This window comes from Marmota marmota, unplaced genomic scaffold (assembly GCF_001458135.2).
Source record: "Marmota marmota marmota unplaced genomic scaffold, marMar, whole genome shotgun sequence".
NCBI lineage: Eukaryota > Metazoa > Chordata > Mammalia > Rodentia > Sciuridae > Marmota > Marmota marmota.
Window position 1 is genome coordinate 24,359,516 of NW_026000174.1, and position 20,992 is coordinate 24,380,507.

At 45.9% G+C, this 20,992-nt stretch overlaps 1 protein-coding gene across 3 annotated transcripts in view; it reads right to left on the minus strand.

The window, feature by feature from the left end:
* The window catches only part of Galnt18 (polypeptide N-acetylgalactosaminyltransferase 18), a 338,683-nt gene that overhangs the window by 41,590 nt on the left and 276,101 nt on the right, over positions 1-20,992 (minus strand). Inside the window, exons 7-9 of one of the 3 annotated variants that reach the window (XM_048788338.1) lie at positions 13,147-13,332; positions 6,803-6,940; positions 1,685-1,780 (exon numbers count right to left, since the gene is read on the minus strand). In XM_048788338.1, the coding sequence (XP_048644295.1) occupies positions 1,685-1,780; positions 6,803-6,940; positions 13,147-13,332 (420 nt within the window). The remainder of the gene's footprint in view (positions 1-1,684; positions 1,781-6,802; positions 6,941-13,146; positions 13,333-20,992) is intronic. The other 2 variants (XM_048788340.1, XM_048788339.1) reach the window with 2 other exon arrangements.

Sequence of the window (20,992 nt, forward strand, 5' to 3'; positions counted from 1 at the left end):
CATAGGCGGAAACTTCTCCAAATCTTCAGGTCAAGGTTAGGAGAGGTCATAAGTGTGGAGCCCTGATCTGATAGGATGGATTAGTATCCTTATAAGATTCTATACCAAAAAGCTCATTCCTACCCTTTCTACCTGTCCTGACAGCACATAGAGAGAAGGCCCTCTGCAAGCCAGGAAGAGGGCCTTTACCAGAAACCAGATGGGCTGGCACTTGAACTTGAGCTTCTCAGGCTCCAAACCATGAGAAAACAAATTTCTGTTGTTGAAACCACCCAACCTGTGGGATTTTGTTTTTTGCAGCCTGAATAGACTCACACAAGCAATGTCACTAAAAAATGAACATACACCAACACTACTTTTAGGTATAAATTCAAAAGAAATGGACATATATGTGAACCACAGGACATGAGCAAAGATGTCCATTGCAGCAGTATTTATAGCACTTCTAACCCACAAGAGACCAAGGGCCCATCAACAGCAGAACACAGAGTAAACTTTGGTGTAGCATGAAATAGTGTGTAGTAATGGAAATGAGAAAATTACAACTACATGAAACAGGAATAATGCATTTCATGAATGCAGGAACCAGTACAAGAAGGTATGAATCATATCATAAGATATTGTTTACTGAAAATTCAAAATCAGATATGTTTTAAAAAAATTTGGGTGCTGGTTACATAAATGTGTTCACTCTGTGAAAATTCATTAGGCCGTACTCTTATAATTCACTTATTTTCTGTAAATATGCTATACTTCAATTAAAAGTTTACATAAAGATACTCACCTATTAAAAATGTCACACCATCTTACTGTATACAGTGAACAATGAGTTGCTGTATGAGGTGGTGTGTGGATAGTGATTTGTGATGTCACAGCAACTGAGCCCACAAGAAAGACCAGGCGGTAGGATCCCAAAGGCAGATCACCTAGGGAGTCTCACTGTTCATAGGCAGGGTACCAACATGTGCCTTGACAGTCTTCAGTTATGTAGGGGGCAACTCTTTTAAATATAGAATTGCAATTGTAGGAGTACATACACACACAATAACATTGTTTTTAAGTCATTGTTCTCTCCTAGAGTTAGGTGAACTCTGGGAATGTCATCAATTCAGAATAGGTTTCCCTATGGCATTACCGGAAAATGATTCTCTATTCTAATTCATTCAGTGAGCCATCTCTCTGGTCTGTGTCTTGATGTCCTCTTTGTGTATCTGAAGCATAGCCATTTAAAGGGGAATGTTTGAGGATAAGCCATTTTCCTGGTAACTACTAGGTCACAAGAGCTGGAAAGGAGTCCCACGAATGTAATTTTAGCCCCAGTTATGACCTACTCTAGGTTGGAGACTGGCACTCTGGAGAGACTCAGACACATCAGGGAGCCTGTGGGGAAGTGCCCAGGCTCCCTCCTGCTAGGGAGGGGCTTGGTCGCCAAAACAAGGACTGTGATTCACCTATCACCTCTGTTTGTGTTCTCATCTCCACTCTAGAGAATCCTGGTCCCCAAGCATCCGCCCTCCCACCCTCCTTCAGGCAACACAGGTATCCTCCTATGCTCGTGAGAATACTACCTGATGGAAACCAGAAGCAGCTGGCCCAAGGGCAGCCACCACAGAATTTAGCCATTCTTCTCCACACCAGACACCCACTTTACACCCTCTGGCACAGAGCTCTCTAGAGGACTCACCTGAGGTGTCATCCCATGGCAAATGTACATGATGGGAACATTCTCTGTATCTGGCCCCTGATCAAGACACAGATCAGTCTTCAGGGAATTCTGTAGCTGCACATCAGAGGAGAGATGGCCACACCAAAGAGAAGAGAGAAAACACATGCATTAACTCAGGAGAAACAGGTGTTCCTCAGAGCCAATCTTCTTAACCAACCCAAGGTCCCATGAACACCATGGAATCAGCACATGGCAGCTTTTGCCTTGCAGAAAGGTGCGGGGGGAGACTGGCCTCCACCCAGGGAGACATAGTCACATCTCATTCAACAGCAAGCTGGCTTTGGGGAGCTGAGATCTTCTGCGTAAAGAAGAAAGACATATAGGTGTGTAAGCACACAAGATGGTGCTAGGGTCTTCACCCCCCGCCACTTCATGGGGTCTTCTGGGGTCCTCAAGAGTGGTCTTTGCTCTAGAGAGTTGGGGGAAATGGGCAACATGTTAGCTGTTTGCTGGCCTCAAAGATCCTCTAGGAACAGGTCTTTCTCTGCTTCCTGCAAATCCAGCAAGGATGTGGCCATGCCCCAGTGGTGGCCTAGCTTCTGAGGGCCCTCCACAGTGGGAGATTGAGAAAAGAGGGCCAGAGTTGAAGCAGGAGAAGAAAGATGTACCTATCCTCACATCCAGGGACATGGACCAAAGTCTTGGTGATTACAGAACATGTCTGGGCAAGAGAGCCCATATTCTACTCCCTTGTGCTAAGCCCACTCACAGCTGACCAACCACCACTGCGTAGAACAGTGCTCCTCTAGCCCCAGCTTAGAATGAATAAATGATTCTGTTTCTCTCCTCCTCTCTCCTCCCCTATCTCTCTGAAATTTGGCCACTTCATCTTTCTCTTATATTGATGGAAATCTCAATGAGATCTGGAGACTGTGGTTAATGGGGGGCAGTCACTAGAATTATGGGGCTATTGAGATTAAGTGTGGGGAATCTATTAGGCCATGTGCAAGCAGAGAAAGCTGGTTATGACCAAGGATGAGACAAAGCATGAGAGAGATAAAATTAGAGGCAAGAGAGCCATTCTGCCCCTGCTCTGGCTTCAGTAGCTCTCTTGCTTGTATGCCCATGACCAGCCATACTTCGTTTCCTGTGCCCATGGGGAGTTTGTGGTACCTTCCTGCCACCCCAACTTGAGCTCGCCTGACTGGGTTTCTCTTAGCAACACAAAGCCTTGTTTAGAAGAGGGGGCTGGAGATCAGAGTCCAGAAAGACAGAGGAAATGAACAAGAAGCAGGTCATCTTTCTGGGGAAGGCCAGGAACAGAGAGCATCTGGGCTTCTGTTGTCCTGATATATTGTGACAGGAGTGAGATGAACTCAATCAAGGGGCACAAATTTAGTCTTCTCTCCTAGCTCCACTGGTGAGGACAGCTTCATCTCACACAGCTTGGAAATTCTGGAGAAACTGGTATGGATGTGTGTTCACTCCCTAGACAGGGGCCCCAGAGTCAGCTAGGCAGCTGTCCTTTATCATGTACCCAATCCTGGGCTTGCCTTGCATATAAACAGCATATAAACACATTTTGGACTTGTCCTGCACCCACTGAGAGGCGGGTGTCACATCTCAAGCCAAGCACTGGAATCCATCCGCAAGACCTGCTAACTGCCATAAATAAAGACCCAGGTAGCCCTGATGTTAGGCTTGGTTTTTCCCTGGTTTCTAAAGCCACTCTCTGGGTGAGGGGCGGGTATCTTCTGATACAGCCCTCCCTGGCTCTGTGACCTCTCTCCCCCATAATCAGGTGGTCTGTTGAAGCAGTGTGGAGAACCAGGCTGGGATGGATTCCTGGCTCCAGCTGGTGGTCTTAGGCAAAGCAACATAACTTCTTCCTCTTTCTTCCCTCTAAAATAGGGATAATAATAGTGCCTTCCTCATAGGGTTGTGTGAGGGTTAAGTAAGACAACATCAACAAGTGCTCAGCAATGGGGCTGGCAAACAGCAAATGTGCCCTGGCTGTTAGCTGCTATTTTACTGCCAGAACCTTCCTGAAAGCCATTCAGGGAAACTAGCTTTTATGACTGCATCTCAGTTCCACATACCGTGTGAAGTACCTTCCATGTGTATCACAGCTACCTCTCAAAATAATCCAGCCAGGTCCACAATATTATCTCTTTTTAGGATGAAGTAACCGTGGTGTAGTAGCAAGCTCCACCTCCCCTCCCTGCCTGTGATGCTTTTCCCACTGTGTGGGCATGTCTCATGTCACCCATTCTCTTCTCACTGGCATATTGCATTCTTGTTACTTCTTCATCTGCCCCTGCTCTCAATTAGTCACCAGACTGAGTCTCTGTCTTTCTCACTATATAGCACATGGACCAAGGCACAAGGCATTCACTACTCGTTCAACGAGTGTATGAAGAAAATGAACACATGAATGGCATTCTGAAATGAGTGGCATCAGAGTTGGACAAGCGGCAGAGCTGGGGGTCTGTCTGACTCCAAAGCCCAGGCTCTTTCTGACATAAAAAATAGCTTCAGTCCTGAGGCTATAAAACATGCCCCATGAAATGGGTTACTATAACCATTAAGGTTTTGCACATTGTCAAGGTTACACAGCAAGTAAGTGGCAAAGCAAACGTTCAGAAGCCAGGCATGTCTGTTTCCAGGTGCTGCTCCATCTTTGCTCTCAGCACCAGAGCTGGAATTCATCCAAAGCTACTCCATCTCCTGGACATGAATCCCAGTAATCCAGGGGAAGCCCATTCCCACACAAGGAGGGCCACAGGTCCTTCTGCCTGCACGAGTCATAAATGAGACCTATCAGAGGATTAGTGGGCTAGAGTGTAGACTTTCACACTGACCCAACTGGGAGACCCAGAAGTTTTGACCTGCAAAATGTAGTTTGGGTAAGAGCTGACAAAGAAAAAGAAAAAAAAAAATCTTTGCAACAGAAAGACATCTGGTCTCTCTATTGTAGAGTGAAAAAGGATAAACAGGAAGAACAATTCAGATCCAGTAAATTCTCTTGCTTTTGTGGCTGCATCTTGCTCCACCCATCTTCACCTTTTAGCCCATGTTAAGGGTTTACTATGTTCTCTGGACAAGCAAGCGTGTCTCTGCTGATGTAGGAGCCTAGATTCTGCCACTGCCATGAACGAGGTGGAGGGAGGAGAGGCTGGCTGTGTTCTGCAAGGAGCCGGCAGGTGAACGTGCAGGGTTCAGAGACCTCCACCAGCCCTGGGGATGGGACACAGCTCAGCCCTTTGGAACGATGAGTTGATGTGTCTCAGTATGACAGAATGAAAACAGTCCAAGCTATGGACTCAGACAGATCTAGATCATAACCCTGTATATGCCACTTACTATTTGGCCAACCAAATGTTTCTGGGTCTGGCATAAAAGGGCTACTTGGTAAACCTGCTGCATATGTATACTTACTTTACTTGTCTTACTTCAAGTCAGACACTTTTACTTGAAGGATGAGAATCCCTTTGGCCAAAATCCAGAAGTATCTTGGACTATGTGCACACACCTCCACTCTTACTGCTTCCTCTGCATCTATGGGTAAGTTTGGCTAATTCTGTTCAGTTACTGTCAATAGCCTACTGAGAACATAAGTCTGGAAGTTGACCCTGACTCAGAGGTTTGGAGCCAGCCAATGGTTTCTCTGGAGCTGTGGTAGCATCACTATCCTCTCAGGACTGGGTCTAATAGTGGCCAAGGCAGTGGTGTTGCTGGTGAGGTAGAGGGGACCAATGGACACCTTGCAATACAATATGTTTCCATGGTGATGTCAGGATTTGGAGCTTCAGATAACAGTGGGCAGCAGCAGCTGAGATGTTTTCTGACCTCTGAATTCTATCAGCTTGAGAAGATTAGAGGCGAGAGGCTTCAGGCAGTTCTCTTGGAACATGCCAATCACATCTGAGGACTCTTATGGGAGGATATGTGTCCTTCCTCTAGGCTGGCCTCCCGGACAACAGAGACTCTGGGTGCACATGTTCTGAGATCCCAGCTTTGGGTACTTTAGAATCCCAGGATGTTAACATTGGGAGGACCATTGAGAACATTGAGTCTAATCCCACAGCAAGGACTCTTTCTGCTCTCAAAACAATGCTCTGTGCATTGAGTTCCCTGCTCAGGCAGGCTTTGAACTCAGTTCAGACCACAGGACATCAAAAAAGGGGCTTCAATTAGACTCAGTTTCACTGTTGATTATCATTATATACTATGGGCGGGTCACTTTTTGCCTCTCTGTTTCCCCATCTGTAACATGGAGATAATATAATAACTTCACAGAATGGTCTTAGGGGCTTAAATCAACAAAAAACAGGTGAGATAGACCCAAATTGATCAGATGCTGTTTAAAATACCTTAAGAGTCGTAGGGTCTTGAGAATATTGGGAGAATGAGAGACTTTATCATGTTCAAAGTATTTTAACCTAGAAAACACATTTATATATCTCAGATTTGCTTCTATTCTATGAGGACATTATTAATTTATTCCATTTACCAGATAAAGAAACTGAGGCCCACAGCATGAAGATACTGGATTGGGAAGAGACTAAGATCTGAGCCAGGTCTGTCTGACTCAAGCCTTATGTTCTGTCTCCACCCCCCAGCCTGCTGCCTCCCACTGGGGAGAACTGCTCCATCCCCATCAAGAGGTGGGGATACAACATCCCTCAAAGAACAACAAACTATTTCTCAGAATTCCTTCCAGGGAGGCTCTGCATGTGCATGGGAGCATCACCTTTGGTGGAAGAGTACAGGGAGGTTGGCAGGACCTCAGTCACCCCAGCTGGGAGAACAGTGGGTGTTAATTATATCACTTTAAAATATTCAGCTAGTTGGTTCTTGATATTTTAATGAGTGGACTATGCAGGTTTGGGGCCAGAGCTGAACTGCTTAGAATAATCAAGGAGAAATAAATACCTTACTCAAGGGCCTGGAGAGTTTCTGGCTGTGAAAGCAAAGGCTGTCTTGCAGGACCAGAAACCAGCACTGAGTCCCCAAGTCTACTCTGAGTCCCCATGTGGGGCTTTATTCTCTCCCTTCCCCTTCTTCCTTAAGCCTCTTTCTGGTCTGGCTCTCTGTCTGCATTTAAATGAAACCCCAAAGAGAGCGCCTCCTTACCACCCCATAGGCAATGATGTCTGAGTACATCCTCATCTCTGGGTACACGCTGACCAGGTACCACCGGAAGGTCTTGCACTGCAGCTGTTTTCTCAGAGCCTTCCTGGCGGTGATGTCCCCAATGTCGATTCCTGAGTCCTGCACAGGGAAGCAGAGGCAGAGGTACAGCCACCATCCATTGCAGCTTCTCCCTGATTTCCACCTTGGTATGACCCAGTGCCCCAAACCCAAACTCTCAGAGACTGGTGCAAGGACCACGTGGGATGTTACTTCATGCATCCGCACACATAGCTCAACCCTCCCACCATCCCTATTTGCATTCTGAAACATGGGGACTGTCATTAAAAAGCCATTGAACATAAAGATGCTGGATCCTTAGATTTTGAATTAAAAAGCTATAGACTAAGTAAAGAAATGGGAAGAATACAGTCTGAGTAGGCTTTTCTCTACTTCAAGAGAAAAGAAGAGAGATTCTGAGCTGTGGGTGAGAGGGACAAGAAGGGGAAAGGAACTGAAGATAGAAAATGTTAATTCTATTAACAGTGCTAAGAACCATCTAACAGCTAAGGTTACACGACGCTTCCAGTGTACCAGGCCCTGTTCTGTATGAGACATGCTTATGTATTTGTATTTGCTTATATTTATATAAATGTGTACTGTCCCATTTCAACCTATAAAGCAGCCCTATATATTTTTCATTTGTAGATGAGTTGAGACGGAGGTTGAGTAACCTCTGGTAATTTGCTCAAAACCCCACAGCTGAGATTTCAACCCAACCAACCTCCATCTAGAGTTTGACTTTCACCTTACCCTAGGCATGTGGTAACCCTGCCTCCTAAGGCCAAGTCCTTCTAGGAGAAGCAGGCTCTCTGTAGCATGGGCCTGGTGTCTTAGGGAGTAGAGCTCCAGGCCACCAGGGTGCAGCAGCCATGGGGCAAGCAAAGGAGACATGAATGTGTCCATGAATGAGAGGGACAGAGAAGTTCCCATATTTCTTGTGGTCCCACAGCAGAGTGGGGAGCACCAAGGATTCCCAGGCCTGCACACTCATGGCTGGGTAAGGCACAGAGCTGGTTAAGCAAGAGCTGGTGCTGCAGCAGAGGACACTGGGGATCCATTAGCTGGGGATCAGATGGAGATCAGAGACATCTCAGAGGCCACCATGGAAGGTGTGGCACCAGAGACCAGATGAGGCATGAGGGGTCTCATAAGATGCCAGCTATAGTGAAAGCACAGGAAAACAGCAGGTAGAACTGTCTCCTACCCACACTGGCCACCTGCTACCTGGGTGTATGCTGCAATTCAAGCACCAACTCCAGTAGCCAAGTCCCTGATATCCATCTGGACATGCTCAGAACAAGTGTTGGGAGGGGTTTGAGTAGAAGTAAAATTCAGATATAGAAAAAATATATTTAGGTTTACTCATCAGGGTTCAGGCAATGTAAAGATTTGAACCTGCAGCATCCTGAAGGTCAAGATTCCAGATTTCTGAAGCCCATTTCAGCCAGGACCCATCTTCCTATTCTTAATAACTCACTGTTGATTTGTCTGTTACCCCATCTGCTCCAGCCAGAGCTTGACCATGGACTTCTCTCTGAGCCCTGCTCCGCTAGATTGTAGCCCAGTCTATCTTATTTCGGTACCCCACTCAGCTCTGTGCTTGAGATATAGCACTGAGATGAGTTTAGAAAATATTTATGAAGTAGTGATTACACCAACTGGTAATAAATGTGATCTGTCCCCATTTCCCACCCCAGGGGATCTGTTATGTATTAACCCTTCACATTTCTCTGTATTTTATCCTTTTATCACAAAGCTGTTCCCCACATGTATTTATTTCTTCTTCATGAGTGCTAAGATGGCCTTCACATGACTACAAGTCAACTCTGTATGTTGGCCATTAGCACAACCTGTCTTAGGAAGGCCTCTATGTTTTCCTAAAATTCTGGTTTCCCATGGGAAACCTTTCTTCCTGCACTCAGGAGTGGAATGAAGGTTGTCTCTGCCCTCGTGGATTAAGTAATGATGAGAGAGAGATAATCTATCATGTGCCCCCTCTGCTTAACTGCTAGGAAGCCCAAGAACCAGCCCCTTTCTTAGTTGAAATGTCTGGATATCAAGACCCCTTCCCTTTTCCAGTCTTTTGATTGCCTCTTGCTTTTCTGCTTGTCTGCACTGTGTTTACTAAATTGCATCAAATCCTTTTTCAGAGCAAGGGGTCGCAAACTGAGAAATAAGCAAACTTCAGAGAAGGCTACCTTGGTCCTTATTATTAGAAAACAATAACACAGATTCTTCTTTTGCTGACTGTTTAGTGTAGTGAGTGGAATGCTTTCTTCCTCCAAAATTTGTGTCTACTGGAATCTCTGAATGTGACTTCACAGCTCCTTTAAAGATGTAATCAGTTTGCAATCTCAAGATGAAATCATCTTGGATTCAGGGTGAATCCTAAATCCAATGACTGATATCCTTATAGAAGAACAGAGAGGGAGATTCAAGTACACAGAGACACAGAAGGGATAGAACCATGTAGAGACAGAGCAGAACTCAGAGTGTTTGAGCTATACCCCAAGGAACACCAGGAGCTACCAGAAGCTGGAAGAGGCAAAGATTATCTGCCAAAGCCACTGAAGACAGCACAGCCCTGCTGAAATCTTAAATTTAGACTTCTGACTTCCAGACTGTGGAAGAATACATTTCTGTTGTTTTAGCCACCAAGTTTATGATAATTTGTTTTGGTCGTCCTAGGAAACTAACAAAGTTAGCCACCCGCAAAATGGCTCAATATCCCTGTCACATGGTCACAAAATTTCATGTAGCCAAACCTAAAGAAGATCTATAACCTAATCACCATGGGAATATCCCTGGCACTCAGCCTGCCTGGGAGAAGCAGGGGCTGGGAGAGAGTTCCCAAACCTTGCTTAAGAAAATAATGATGCTTTGCTGCAGGTGAACTTTCTGTGTATTAACAAACAAACTGACTTTCAATTAAAGCAGCAAGGATGCAAGAGCCGGAGGCTTCTCTTATCTCTCATGAATGTGGGACTGAGTGTGGTAAGGGAGCAGGTGAGGCGGCTTAGCTCCATGCACAGCCCAGGGGAGGGCTCAGCCTAGGAGCCAGAGACCAAGGAAAGGGTTCACCCTCATGACCAGCAGTTTAATTCATCCACGAATGAGCATTAGCAAGGATTCACTGAGCTTTGCTATGTGTCCCACCTAGGCTAGGCACGGCGACCCATATATGGATTACACCATGTATCCTCCATGATCCCACAGTCTATTGCAGCTCTGGACACACACTAAAATCCTCAGAAGCACTTTCCACAAAGATCCCAGGACCCCCTTCCAAACTAATTAAATTTTAATCTCTGAGGGTGGAGCACAAGTGATTTTAAAGTTTAACCACATTTGAGAAGGAGAGAGTGAGAGAGAGAGAGAGAGAGAGAGAGAGAGAGATAGATTGATTTTAGATAAACAAACATTCTTTTACAATGACAGAGCCAGAGCTGGCTTCCTAGAAGGGTCACCAGAACTGAGCTTACAAGGATGGGTTATGGTAGGCATGGGAGCTGGGAAAGAAGTGGAGGGTGGGGAATTCCAAATAGAACGGAATAAACAGGCACAGAGGGAAGAAACAGTGTGTTATACACACGAGTGTGGGCAGTTGCCATAGTGCATGTAGTTTATGTGGATCCCAAAACAAGGAGTGGGGAGAGTGAGGCTGGAAATACAGACAGGAGAGGGAAAGGGAAGCTCAGATGCATGTCAAACGCTGTACTTAGCCCTTGACTTTATACACAACAGGGAGCTGTTTAAAGATTTTAAGCAGGGCAATGACATGGTCATTGTGGGTTTTGAAAAGATAAGATAGTTTGGAAGGGAAAAGGATTGAGCTAGGGAAGACATCTGAAGGCTGTTGCAGAGGGACAGTCAAGGCCTGAACTTAGGTGTGAGAAGAGGTGGGAATGGAAGGGAAGGCTCCATGATTGATGGAAAGGATTGAGAAAGGAGGATAAAAGGATGATGATCAGTTTCAAGCTCATATTCCTGGGAAGACGGTGGCATCAGGAGCTGAGACAGAGGAGCAGAACTGGGGAAAGGGGATGTGCTCAGTTTGATTGCCAACAGGATCACCAGGAGGAGATGTCCAGCTGCTGGCAGTTGGAGATGTAATTCTGAAAACAGGGTTAGAAGTATGTTGTCAACATATGGGTGGTAGGCAACTCAAGACAGATGAGATTAGCCAGAGAGCTGGTATATAGTAAGAGCAGTTGGCCACGGCTGCCTCTCCAGGAGCACTCAGGTGAGATGAGCCCCCAAGAAGAAAGGAGTAACCAGGAAGAGATGAGATTGGAGGGTGTTGAATAATGGAGCCAGGGACTTCAGAGTTTCAAGGAAAAGGTGGAATCCTGTAGCTTAAAGACTTTAAAATATCCATTAAATTAGGCAGTTAGAAAGACCTTGCTGACATTGATAAAAGTGGCTTCAATGGAATATTGGAATGTAACTTCAGAAGTGAATGGCAGGTGGAAAAGTCTTTCAGAGCCTTAAGAGGAAGAAGATGGAGTTTGGACACAGAAATTAACAGAGGAGTCGAGAGAAGTATACTGACCCCTTCCTTCTTACCTAAGGCTTTATCCTGGACATTTCCACACCTCATCTCTTTATTAACCCTACCCACTGAATTTCGTTTGAACTTCCCCCTGAGGAGTTACAGGCAGACACTGAGTGTCATCATTTCTCAGTTATTTTTACTGACGTAGTTCTCTACCATGCACTGGGTTGCTGTCCATTTCAATATCTGTCAGTTGAAACAGGGGAGATGGCTAAAAGGTCTTTAGCTCGGAGAAATGGAGAGGAGGGACCTGGGCAGTTTCCAAGTGCTCTTAACATTTTTGCATCATTTTTCACAGCAGCGCTCAGCACCCTGCACAACATACTGTAATCCAATGTCCACAGATGGGTCTAGAAGGAGTGATGATTTCCCTAGAAATGCTCACTGTTGGGGTGACAACCCTGTGCTGCTTCATTAGGATTGGCTGAGCTCTGGCTCATATTCCTTGATTCCTCATTTCCCCTCCCAACTGCTGAAATCTCACTGATTGTAGGAGGATGCAACCCAACTCAAGTCCCTGATGCCTGAGGAGGGAGACTGTCTGAAGCTCCCACTCAAGGCTCTTCCTACTTTCTCAGCAATTTAGCCAGAACAACATTGGTAGAAAGTTTAGGGTACAAGGCCTTTATACAGAAACTTCAAGCAAAGATCAATCATTTCCCTATTAGAAAGAGAGTTAAAGCTTTCTAAAGGACTCCCAAGGGATGCCACAGCCTTGGGAGGAAAGAAAGAGGTCATGCAGTCAACAGCTCTATCACACAGAATGCAACATAAGCAATGAACTCCAGGCAGACAAGCTGGTAAGCAGGTTGGAACGCTGCAGCCGACATCTGGTGGGTTTTCCTAACTCAGCATTCCAAGGTTATTTCCATGTGACACATGGCAAAACTGAATCAAACTACTAGAGAGGCATGGCTTTTTCTCTTGCGCTTCTGAAATGCAGGTAACTAGAGGTCTAGGGGGAAGTGACAGGCAATGATGAGGTTCTGTGAAGATCAGAAATGACCTAAAAAATGTCCAGAACCATTCCTTTCTCCTACTGAGGATCCGTGTGGTTGTGTATCTGTCTCCCTATTCATATGGTTCAGGAAATGCCACAGGCATATGGACATTCCTTATAGCTCTGGTCAAAGTTTAATGGAGAAGATTGAATCAAGAGTACATGCAGCTGGGAACAGTGGCACACGCCTGTAATCCCAGCAGCTCGGGAAGCTGACTCAGGAGGATAGTGAGTTCAAAGCCAGCCTCAGCAAAAGCAAGGTACTAAGCAACTCAATGAGACCCTGTCTCTAAATAAAATACAAAATAGGGTTGGGGATGGGGCTCAGTGGCTGAAAGCCCCTGAGTTCAATCCCCAGTAACCTACCCCCCCTCCCCCCCCAAAAAAAACTACATGGAGATCAAGTTGCATTTTGTGAACTGTTGTCATTATCGATAATCCCAGACCATGAAACACCTCATGACAGAGAAACTGAGGGATGGGAGCAGGCAGGAAACTTGCAACCACCTGGTTCAAATTTGATTTAAAATGAGGTCACTATGGTTCAGAAAGAACAAGTGCTTCTATAATCATGCATCAATCAGGGATGGGTAGGGGCAAAAAATGGCCTCAAGACTCAGAGTCAGCCCCTTTGCCAGTATGCACTGGGGCTGACAGTCCCGTCTAGCATGACAGAATTTAGTCCCGTGTTTGTGTTTTATCCCCATCAAACCCACCAAAGCTTCCTACCTCTTGGGGTATGTTCCATGCCATGTAGACATGGCTTTTAAATTCATCCATCCAAACTTCAGCCACCCTGAGTGCGTTCCTGCGGACATGGGCAGTGAGGTCCTCTGTGTAGGGCTTGTGGGCTCGCTCAATGTGCGCGATCCGCGAGCAGGGCAGGACCTCCACACTCCCACCACACTGCCACACCTGCAGAAGACAAGGAGTCACTCATCAGTGCCCAGACTAGGCTGTGCACATCGAAACCGGGCCACGGATGACCACTCAACACGGAGCATGGGGAATCCAGCTTCATCTTGTCTCCCCTGATACTGAGAAGGAATAAGCTGTATCTGATTTCTACTCCTAAAGAAGCCTAGCTATTGAGTCATTGATTCATGGCTTGGTTATCATTGCTGTGGGTTTACTTGCAAAGAATTAATATTCCCTATCTCTCTAGCCATGCATCCTACTTGGCCAAAAAGAGACCAGATGTTTTGTAACCAAAGACCTGGCTTCTCCCTGCCTTGGGGGAGAAGTTAACAAAATCCTTGATGATGATCCTCTAAAGGGACCAAAAAGAATTCCCAACAGAGACATCCATCTTCAAATGGACCCCATGGGCCTGGCCAGGGATTAGTGGTCACAACAGAGAAAGAGCCAGTTACACTTCTCCGACCCCATTTTTCCTAGGCTTTGGAACTCAAAGGAGAGAAATCTGCAAAGAAAGGAATGATATTAAACTGTCACCAACCTTGGGGAGTCTGGATGCAATTTGATTTTGAAAGAAAAAAAATGTGGCCTTGTGCTCTTGAGTGTCAATGGGTGGTATCCTGAAGTTCTCACCACTCAGATCTTTCCATGATCCTGAACATGCACACCCATTTGTGTTTCTAGGCCTTTGCCAATTCTGTTTGAAATTTTAGAATGTTCTTCCAACTCCTTCATCAGCTGAAAATGTTCACCTCTCAAGACCTTGACCATGGGGCCCCAACACTGTGGGATCTTTGCTTGGTCCTCTGGGCAGAGCCAATTGCTCCCTCCTCTGGACCTCATATCTCTGGATATCACAACTTCCTTTCTGATCAGTCAGGCTCACTCACTCTGTGTTCCTTCAAGGCAGAACTTGTACCTCATTCATGTCTCATCTCTAGCACCTCACACAGAGCCACAGAGAAATAAGTACTTATTGGATAAAGAAAGGATCGATGCTTAATTGGCCAATTGATCAATATATAAAAGGTTGATGCTTGCTGAATGGGAGCTGAATCTGAAAACCTCATCAGAGCTGATGAATGTGGCTTCTGAAGGAAAGAAATCAAGATCTTTGGTGGATAATAGTGGCCACTTGCCGAGTATTGTCAATGTGATAATTGGTGGATAATATTCACATGTATAATAGATGCCCAACCATGATGATAAGTCTGGGTCTGAGGCAGAGACAGATTGGGGTTTAGCTCAATCCCAAATGCCAAAGTCTGGCTGGGCACAATTCAGGAGCCACTTGTCAAAAGAAACTGAACTTTATTTTTAGAACCACACATACCAAACAAAACAGCTCCTCAGGAAAAACCTTCAGAGCCCAACTGCCACCACCAGCTTCCCACAAGCCTCTCCACCTCCCCCACTCCTCCTGCTCTTGAGGCTGATTGGCTGGGTTGCATGGGCGGAGCCAAAAAAAGTCCCCCAATGAGCAGCTCCATAGTCTGAAAGGGTGGGGAAACAGCCCAATGACCATCACCGCAGAGGAGCCAATCAGCTAGAAGTTGCTGGGGCCGCTGTGAGCCAATCATCAGCTGGCAGCTGGAAGTTTGCTGGCACCTGGAAGTTTGCTGGCAGCTGGAAGTTTGCTGGCAGCTGGAAGTTTGCTGGGGCCCCTTCGGCTGTGGCTCTCAACACCAAATGTGTTAGTTAGAAGGACAATGCCTTCTCTCTTGCCAATCTCTGTCACCTGGGTGATCCTGAAGGCTGTTGGAGTTGGAGAGCAATTTACTGGCTTATCAGTCACCTTGGCTTATCTTATGTTTAATATATTACTTAGACTCATTGGAAAGGAAAGGAGCATTCCCACTGAGGGTCTTTGTGGCAGCTGCTGCCCTGTGCCCGTGGGGATGCAATGAAACCTGATGGTTGTGAACAAAGGGTTTGCAACTGGGCTGCTGGAGTCCAGCTTCTGGCTCTGCTTCACACTAGCTGTGTGGCCTTTAGGAAGTCGCTTCATCTCGTCTGTGCTTGTTTTTCTTCTCCCCAGGGATTATAATAGTACCTATCTCATAAGGTTGTTGAGAAGATTAAGGCAATTCCATACGAAGTACCCAATCCATCACAAGCACTTGGTCAGTCTCAGCTGTCATATATACAAATTATACGGCGGGCTCCTCAGAATAACCCTGCAAGGTGGTTGTCATTATCTCCAATTCCAAGTGGGAAACTAGACTAAAGAACGACCCTTTGTCCACGACCACACAGCTGGTACTGAAGACAAAAGGATCTGTTGAAGGCTCCAGGTGGTGTACCTTCCTTTCCAGGACCCATGTGTTCTGGGGATTGTACTGATTTTCAGTTCACTGCACTCTGATTTTCAATGAAAACCTCTAAATCCTGTGAATAGGTTATTGACAACACAAAGGGCCAGGGTAATTATTCTTTTTGCAAGCGGAGTGGAGGCTATTACTTGACCTGTTTCAACAACACAACACAGAACATGATTCACACCAAAGCACTTTTATTAGAAAACCTGTTTCTCAGAGTCTCACCATTCACCTGAGAGTGGGTACATCTGCCGTCACTGTGATCAGAACAGCAGCGACAGCGGCTGCATCTTTCCTTGTGCCTCTAGACACAGTAACAAAGAAGAGTAAACTCGCTGTCAATCTCTTGAATTCACTTCCCTCTCCCCATCCCTGAGGCCACCTCCCTTGTCCAGGCCATGGTCATCTCTGTACCTACTGCCAAACAAGTGATCTCTTTCCTCCTGTCTTCCTCCAAACTTCTCTACACACTGCAGCCAGAGAGATCTTCAGAGGTGTGAACTGAATCACACCTCTCCCCGAACCACGCCCCCACTAGCACCCTCTGATCTGGGCTTGGACCCCACCCCTCCCACTTTCTAGTTGTGCTCCCTGATACATTCTAGGCTACAGCCATGTTGAATTCCTTCCTCCAACACTCGGCTTTTCTCTCACTGCTAGGTCTCTGCACCTGGGATGACATACTCTACCCTGCCCTGCTTTCCCAACTCATCGTTTGGAATCAGTTCATGGTCGCCTCCCCATACTGGCTTCAACTAGGTTAGCTTATTTTATCTGTGGTCCTCACCTCACCTTTTCCTAATCTAGCACCACAGTAACTGCATTAGTGTTTAATTAATCATCTCCTTCCCTCTTTCAAAAGGTTCTCTTAGTTCTTTAAATTCTCCTTTGGCTGTGTGTTAAGTGATGCTCAGAACAAACCATGGATTTTCAGGAGAAGTGAGGCAGCTGGCTGGCTGGGAGAAGGGCGTCAAATTTAATAGCCCAGCTTTGGAGTCCATGAGAACTGGATTCAAATTTTACCTCTGCTACTTGTCATTCTGTATCTTTGGCAGGCAACTTCCTCTCCCCAGGTTCACAGTGCAAGTGGTGTTTAATACTGTGCCAGCCTCAGTGTGGGCAGTCAAGGAATTGAAAGCATCACGTATGTAGGGACAGGACATCTCAACCAGTTCTGGGCCTGCTGGGTGCCAGCTGGGTGGTGATTTTGGGTTAATTAACCTCTGGTCTAAGAAACTCTCATGATGTGGGGTACTCAAGAGGGCTGTGGCCTCAGCAAGCCCCTGTGGCAGTGCTTGGAACACAGAAGCCCTCAGTCTGTGCCTGTTATTCGTTTATAAAAGGTATTACAATTGTTGCTCTTTGGCTTCTGTACATTCATTTCTGAGGAGCAAACAGCCTGCAGAGGACAGGATACCTTCCCATCAGACAGGGGTGCATGGGCTCCCTTCTCAGAGGCAGGAGAGCTTGTTAACACAGAGGTCACCTCCAGTCTCCTCCCTTCTGTGAAAAGGAACTTTCTAGAAAGGGGGCAGCATTTGCCTTGGATACAGCCTTCGGGTTTTGGGTAGCATCCAGGGTTTGGAACAGAAGATGCAGACTCAGCATATATGTCACCATTCCTTGACCCTGCCGGTGACACTGAAGTCAATTAGGAAAGGCCTGTGCTCACTGATTCCTAGATGATGAGTGGCTCTACTGACCAATAGCATGTCCCAAGAAAGAATCTCAAAAGTCTTATGCTCAGCTCATCTCAGAGATCCTGTGGGATGGTAGACAAAGGTTAGAAAAGAAAATCATTGGCATTTAGACAGAATGGAAGATGATGTCACAAAGCTTCCAATGGAGGTTTGGGAGGGGCAGAGGATGAAGAAGTGAGAGAAAGGGAGCTGGCCCTAGCATATGAAATGCCCAATTTCTAACTGACAAAAGATGGCAAGACCCAAGCCCAAGCCCAATGGAGGATAGGGACAGGAAGTCTTGTGTCAAAGAAGGAGGGCCTCGAGAAGGCTCAGCATGGAGTTCTTGGGTGGGTGGGTTGATGCCCCAAGTACAGAGGATGGGGAGGTGGACATAAAAAGATGGATGAGAAATGAAGACCAAAAGGTCACATGGAACAGGGCAATGGAAGCAACTAATGAGTTACAGGTCCTAAGGTGAAGGCATGTATTGAATTTGCAGTCACTGGGGACACTGTACAGCATGTCAGCCTGAGGCTGGGTCCTGTCCCTTCTGGCCAGGCACTGAGAATAGGCTTCTTGTCCACACCGAGTCTTTCCTTTCCCTGCCTTTCTAGTTGCTAGTTCGTCTTCCTGGAACAACTTCTCCTACTCAGACTTGAACCTCTTTGACCACCCTCTGAATACCTGTGGTCCCTCACCCTTTTCCTTAATAATACTTATTTATAATTCTTTCATTTATGATTCATTCTTTAAATGTCTGTTCCCTTGAACTGCTCTATAAGCTCCATGCAAGCAAGGATCATGCCTGTGAGTTTACCATTGTCCATATCGGCCTTGATTCTCAGTATACACTCAGTAACTATTATTGGAATGAGTGAATTTGAGTCCTGGGCTTTCAGACTAGAGAGACATGGTTTTAACCAGCTCAGCTGGAGGCCCTAATAAAGGCCATAAACATAAAATGTAGCCAGATTTTACGGAACACAATGACTTCCTTCAAACCCAAGCAGTTTTTCAGGGAAGATCTGACATTTAAGTGCAGACTGCTCCAACCAAAGAGAGTTACTTTGGCTGCAGAGCTTAAATTAAATGTTGTAAAACTCGGGAAGTCATCAAATGAGCATGAACAATAGCAGGCAGCTTTGTCTTGTGGAATCAGGAACTCACTGAAGAGAAAGACCCCAACCTCACAAATGCTGGGGTATCCTAGTGAGGCGCAGCTGGGTCCACCCCCCAGATGTGAACAAGAACCTAAGGCAGATGAGAAATACAAGGTACCCAGGGTGGAGACAGGTCACCCTTCTCACCAGCCCTTCCCTGAAAGCCCAAATCCAAACCTCTACCTAGACCTGCAAGGAAGCAGGTGGGCCTTTGGGGCTGCTGGAGAGGGCTTGAATCCTGGCTTTATCACATGTTAGCCTTTGACTGAGACCTGTACAAAATGCTCCTATTGGCAAAGACAGGCCTGAGGTTTTCAGGAAGTCAGGTCCATTTCCCTTCCCAAGACAGGGAACCTGTGGTGCAAGGTCGGGGTCATGTCTGTGTTTGTCATTTACATAAACAAATCTCTCCTTCCAAGTCTCAGTTTCCCAGCTGTTGAATGGGGATGCTGAGCTCAAGGATGCTTTAGATCCTTCTACCTTTCCTACAAGGTGATCCCAAGTTTTGTTGTTAGTGTCTCAAATGATGCCCAGCATTTGAGACACAGTTGACAGAAAGATGCTGAAGGCAACAAGATATAGTTTGGTCATCTTTCCTGCTAAAAGACTCCTGATCACTTTAGTCTATGACAGGAGTAGCCAATGAATTGATACTCCTGTGTTAAATGCATTCACTTTAATGTCCTTCTGTGTTGAGAAGGATTCTGAGGCTCTCTCCAGGTTCAAAGGAAAAGCACGATGCAATTTACTAGTTTTATTTACCACACGTAAAGAATTGGGGCTAGTGATATCCAGCCTCATATTTCATAGCCACATCCACCGGATAACATCCCAAATCCTTTCCAGCTTTTGTCTCCTTATGACTTTTATGAGTTCTTTGCTCTTGGTAAATGGTATCCCCTGCTCCGTTAGCCCAAAACACTTCCTTCTGACTTGATTTCCTTCCATCCAAAGCCAGCTTGGCCCAGTTCCTCCTTCAAATTCTTGGAACACATGATTTGTACCACTCACGTGGTCCTGATTTCTTAGCTCATGTGGCTAATTATCTTTTTATGGGTAGTTGTCTCGCCTGGCTTGGCTGTGAAACGCTGAGACAAGAGTGGAAAGGCAGACCCGGCAGGCCAGAGGAGGAAGATGAGGCTGATGTAGCCAAGGCTAAGGCCTGGAGAGAGCTGGAAGAGGACCAGAAACTTGTTTGTGGAGTTTTTGTGGGGATGGAGATGTAGGCAAACAAAGACATGGACAGGCTGGGTAGGGCACTCACTCTTCAGGCATCCTTCAGTTTTATACCCTAGGCCTCTCCCTCACCTCACCCCACCCCTGTCCTTGCTCTGCATGGGAAAAAAGGAAAAAGAAAGAAAAGAAATAAAAAGACATCCAATCTTGACAAGGCTAACACCAAATCCAAAGGACATCAGTAAAGCAGGGCCAAGGATATGAGGCAGAGAAGTAGCCAGAGTGGAAACACTGTAGGCATGGAGAAAATGTGGCTCAGCCCCATACTTGCAATCTTTGGTGACCAGACAAAGATCACACTCCTCAACAAGATCTGTAAGACCCCCAAGAGCAATGAATCCTGTTCCCCGCAGCCTCACATTTTACCCTGTACTATCCAGTCACGTCATCTTCTTAGTTCCCAGGGTAGACCATATTCATGGATCTCTGTCCACCCCCCGCCCCGCTCTGCAACCCCTTTCCTAAAATTCCTATTTCCCCACCACAGAGACACTTACATGTCTTACTAATCCCCACCTTCCTTCCCTGGCTGTCCTAATTTTGATAAATGACTCTGCCATGCATTTCTCTATCATTTGCTATATCATTTGTATTTCCTCTTCTGCAGCAAAAATGAGTGCGTGTGTGTGTGTGTGTGTGTGTGTGTGTGTGTGTGTGTGAGAGAGAGAGAGAGAGAGAGAGAGAGAGAGAGAGATCTCTCATGTGTATGGATTAAAGACAACACAATACAAATGTTTACCTACCACTCCACTTAAGAAATAATACTTTAGCAGTGTCTTAGAAGCCTCTGTGTATTCCTTCTTCATGCCAAATATAACCTGTTATCCTGAATTTTTAAAAATAATTTCCTTGCCACAACCTACATTAAACATTGTTTAGTTTTACCTGTTTTGGAACACGATATAAATGCAACCACATGGTATGCCTTCTGCATCTTGCTTCTGGCTTTGTTTATTTCCTTCACCCTATTGTTCCATTGCATAAATAGATGGCAATTTATTTTTGCATTCTCCTGTTGATCCACAGGCTTGTTTCCAGTATTATGAATGGGGCTCCTTGGAACATTCTCATATGAGTCTCCTAGGGCCTGAGAGTGGGTATCTCTCCATGAACTCACACCACAGTAAAATTTATGGAGCATAGGTTAGACACACATTCAACTTTCCCAAGGAGAGTGAAACTTTTGCAAATCGTGTGTACAAAGTTACACTCCCACCAGCAGGAATGAGACTCTTATTCTTTCACATTCTTGTCAACATTT